Raw genomic sequence first — 4,014 nt, 5'->3', positions numbered from 1 at the left:
TGTTATTTCAAAATTCCCAAAATGGAAGAGATACTCACGTAAAAACAAATGATCACAGTTACACCCAATTTCGATCAACACTTTGATTGGGTTTGAATAAGTCAGACCGTGCAACCTACGAAAAAGTCCAATCCATGCTAACGAGTCAGGATCGATTTGAAGAGCCGAAGATCGCGGAGAAGGTGAGAAAAATCTGAGATCGATTAATTATAAAAGGAGATGGCCAGAAACAAGGAAAGACACGGAGAAAACCCTAGAGATAGCTTAACACACACATCGACCTCATTTCACTTTGCTTTAAGTCTTTTCTCATACTGATCTCTTTTGTAATATTTGATTTTGTTTCTCTTGTTGTATTCAATTTTATTCATCAATAAAATTCATTGTTGCCTACAAAAAACTGATTACATCGTCGTTAAACTTTTGATCACTAGTAAATACTTAGCGTAGATTTAAGTATCTACAATCACCACCACAGTAAAATATATCAAAACATAATTACATATAAGTGCTTATAATTAACGGCAGTGTTCATCGACAAGCATGACCCGACCGCAATTTAATAACCTTGTGAAAGAAGCTTACTCACACTGTTACAACATGAATCTTATTCAATTAAAAGTGATTAACTATTCAGCCGCATATCTTTTATATCCTCATGTAGACCACACAAACGTATAGAAAGAAAAAAAATATATTAAAGAATACTGTACAAAAGAAAAAGAGGAAAAAATAAACATAATACGATCAAACTCTCTTTTTCTTCTCTCATCATCTTTCCCACGCTTTCACGCTTTGCCTATTATTTTGATCTTAAAAAATTAAATAAAAACAATTTGCTCACTCTTTTTTCTTTGCTGTTAAAGAACACTCATACTCTCTCTCTCACAACGTCTAGACGACGAATTCAATTTCAAGCTCTGTTTCAATGGAAACGCTGAAGAAGAATCCATCCGTAAGAAGAAAAGGCAAGCTAGCGAGAACATTCCAGAAGGTATGCAGCCTGAGAACGACGTCGACGAAGGTCTCCTCCAACAACGGAATCGGCGGTATCTGTATGTTGAAGTCACACAATAACCCAAACTTCGAAGACGAGGACGACGACGGAGACTCCGTCTTCGATCTGAAGAGCACTTCGAGCCGCAGCAGCAGGAGCGGAGAGCTCAAGGTGCGGGAGCGGCGGAGAGCCGTCTTCGAAGCGGTGGTCGCCAAGATCTTCGCCAGCACGACTTCGATCAAAGCCGCGTACGCCGAGCTCCAGATGGCGCAGCGTCCTTACGACAACGCCGCGATACAGGCGGCGGACACGGCGGTGGTGGAGGAGCTGAAGGCGTTATCGGAGCTGAAACGGGGTTTTCTGAGGAAGGAGCTGAACATCTCCCCGCAGGTGGCGATTATGCTCGCCGAGATCCAGGAGCAGCAGAGCTTGATGAGGACGTACGAGATCACGATCAAGAAGTTAGAATCCGAATCCGCGGAGAAGCAGTCGAGGATCGATTCGCTGAAGACGAGTCTCGAGGAAGTCTCGGCGGTTAACAAATCGATTGAGAAGAAGCTCACGGCGAGCGGTTCACTCTCTCCGTTAGATAACGTCGTGTTCTCGAATTTGAATTTGAGCGCTTACGTTCAGATTCTAGGGTTTACGTTGAGATCCGTGCGAAGCTTCGTTAAGTCTATGGTGAAGGAGATGGAGTCGGCGAGCTGGGATCTCGACGCCGCCGCCTCCGCCGCGATCCGAAACGCATCCACCGTCTTCGCTCGCCCGAGCCACCGCTGCTTCGCGTTTGAATCCTTCGTTTGTTGTAAAATGATGGAGAATTTCGAATCTCCGGACTTCTCGTTACCTAACGTCGAAGAGAAACCGAGCCGTGAGCGTTTTTTCAACTTGAGATCCGTCGACCCGGTTCAGTACTTGACCCGGAACCCGGGCTCCTCCTTCGCGAGGTTCGTGCTACACAAGTACTTGAGCGTTGTACACGCGAAGATGGAGTGTTCATTCTTCGGGAACTTGAACCAGAGGAAGCTGGTTAACTCGGGCGGGTTTCCGGATTCGGGTTTCTTCGCTGCGTTCTGCGAGATGGCTAAACGGATCTGGCTGCTCCACTGCTTGGCGTTTTGTATCAGCGAAAACGTCACGGTGTTTCAGATCAAAAAAGGCTGTAGATTCTCTCAGGTGTACATGGAAGGCGTGAAATTAGGGGACGAGTCTCTTTTCTCCTCCGATGATGATGCAGATATCCGGGTCGGGTTCACGGTTGTTCCCGGGTTTAAAATCGGAGATAACGTGATACAGAGCCAGGTTTACTTATCTCCGGTGACCGGTTTTCCTCCGCCGGGTACTTCATAAAAAACGATATGATACACAGCTAAATTCAAAAGTATATTTTCACGCTCCGGGATGAAAAAGAGCGGCGGCGCGTGTAAAAGGAATGGTGGGACATGATTCCTTGGTGGCAGCAGGACTGGCATGTGGGACATGTATTGAAAGGGGTAAGAGAATGTGACGGTGACAGAAAATGGCGCGAGGGACAATCATCATCAAAATAGTTTAGTGACAGAAAATGATAAAATGAGAATTTTCTCTTTTTTTTTTCTGTAAGTTTAGGTTATAAAACACAGCATGGTAGTAGTTGACAAAAAAAAAACACAGCATGGTAGTATGGCATGGAAAATGAATAGTGTTCTATGTTTTTTTTACATGTTAAATATAACTGAAATTTGTTTACAATGTCTGGAGTTGGTCGGGACCATGCCTGTAAATAGTTTTTGCAGCTATAATTACTTTTTTTATATTATTATTATAAGAGTAAGTTATCTCGCCGTACCTTTTTGTTTCTAATTATGAAATATGGAGTGACTTGAAAATAAAGATTAGAATCGATATTTTGTAGTCAAACATTTGCGCTAGAGTGGCTTTATTGACTTGATTAATTTAGAATGTCAGTTTCGCTAATGTGAGTGTTATTTGAGAACCATATTAATCAATGTGTAGAATAGTATGCATGGCTTTAAGATATTAGAAAACGTGTAGATAACTAATGGGTAGGAGAGAGTGAAAGCTAAGATCGTGTTTGGGTAAGAGAGTGAGACAGATCTGCGTGACGTAAGACAATCAATCATGTGAGAGCGACTGACCAATAAAAGAGTCCCACACATGAACGGAGGGAGTATCTAACTTGTTTTCTTTTATCAACTGAAATCTAACTTGTTAGGCAGCAATTAAATGCCTTCGTATAATTGATTCCTTTTATTTATTATAGTTGCACGCGGGCTGGGCTGGCATAAATTAGTGATGAAAGGAAGCTATACTAATAAAAGAGACTTTTTGAGGCTCAATAGAGCGTCCACATCAGCAAAAAAAACTTCTCCCGAAAGATGACACGTGACATAAAATATAGTTTACATTTTAATATTACTAAATAATATGTAAACATACAGCTTAAAAAATAGAAAAACTACATTAAACATATGTAAAATTGTCATTTTTCACTTTAAAAAGACGGTTTATCTCCATAATGTAACATTACCGTTTTGTAAAAAAAACAAAAAACATTATATATAATTTCGAAAATAATAAATATATGTAAAAATACAACATAAAAAATAGAAATACTACATTACACATATGTAAGATTACCATTTTACATTTTTATTTTTAAAAAATAATATGTAAATATACAACATAAAAAATGGGAAAACTACATTAAACATATGTAAGATTACCATTTTTCACTAAAAAAGATGGTTTATTTCCATAATGTAACATTACTATTTTGTAAAAAAAAATATTATATATAATTTCGAAAAGCGTCCACATCAGCAAAAAAAACTTCTCCCGAAAGATGACACGTGGCATAAAATATAGTTTTACATTTTAATATTACTAAATAATATGTAAACATACAACATAAAAAATAGAAAAACTACTTTAAACATATGTAAAATTGCCATTTTTCACTTTAAAAAGATGGTTTATCTCCATAATGTAACATTACCGTTTTGTAAAAAAAAAAC

General features: G+C 39.1%; 1 protein-coding gene across 1 annotated transcript; it reads left to right on the top strand.

Moving 5' to 3' along the window:
• Nucleotides 1-709: 709 nt before the first annotated feature.
• Nucleotides 710-2,728, top strand: LOC106328590 (IRK-interacting protein-like). Its single transcript, XM_013767067.1, has one exon. It carries the CDS (start codon nucleotides 929-931, stop codon nucleotides 2,345-2,347), a length of 1,419 nt encoding a protein of 472 aa, XP_013622521.1. The 5' UTR covers nucleotides 710-928; the 3' UTR covers nucleotides 2,348-2,728.
• The last annotated feature ends 1,286 nt before the right edge of the window (nucleotides 2,729-4,014 follow it).

Source organism: Brassica oleracea, chromosome C3 (assembly GCF_000695525.1).
Source record: "Brassica oleracea var. oleracea cultivar TO1000 chromosome C3, BOL, whole genome shotgun sequence".
NCBI classification, from domain to species: Eukaryota; Viridiplantae; Streptophyta; class Magnoliopsida; order Brassicales; family Brassicaceae; genus Brassica; species Brassica oleracea.
Note: the sequence above shows the minus strand (reverse complement) of the source record. Positions and strands in the feature narration are given on the sequence as shown.

What these genes read in the sequence shown, in the direction of transcription:
- LOC106328590 (XM_013767067.1), top strand. Translation starts at nt 929, where the DNA reads ATGGAAACGCTGAAGAAGAATCCATCCGTAAGAAGAAAAGGCAAGCTA.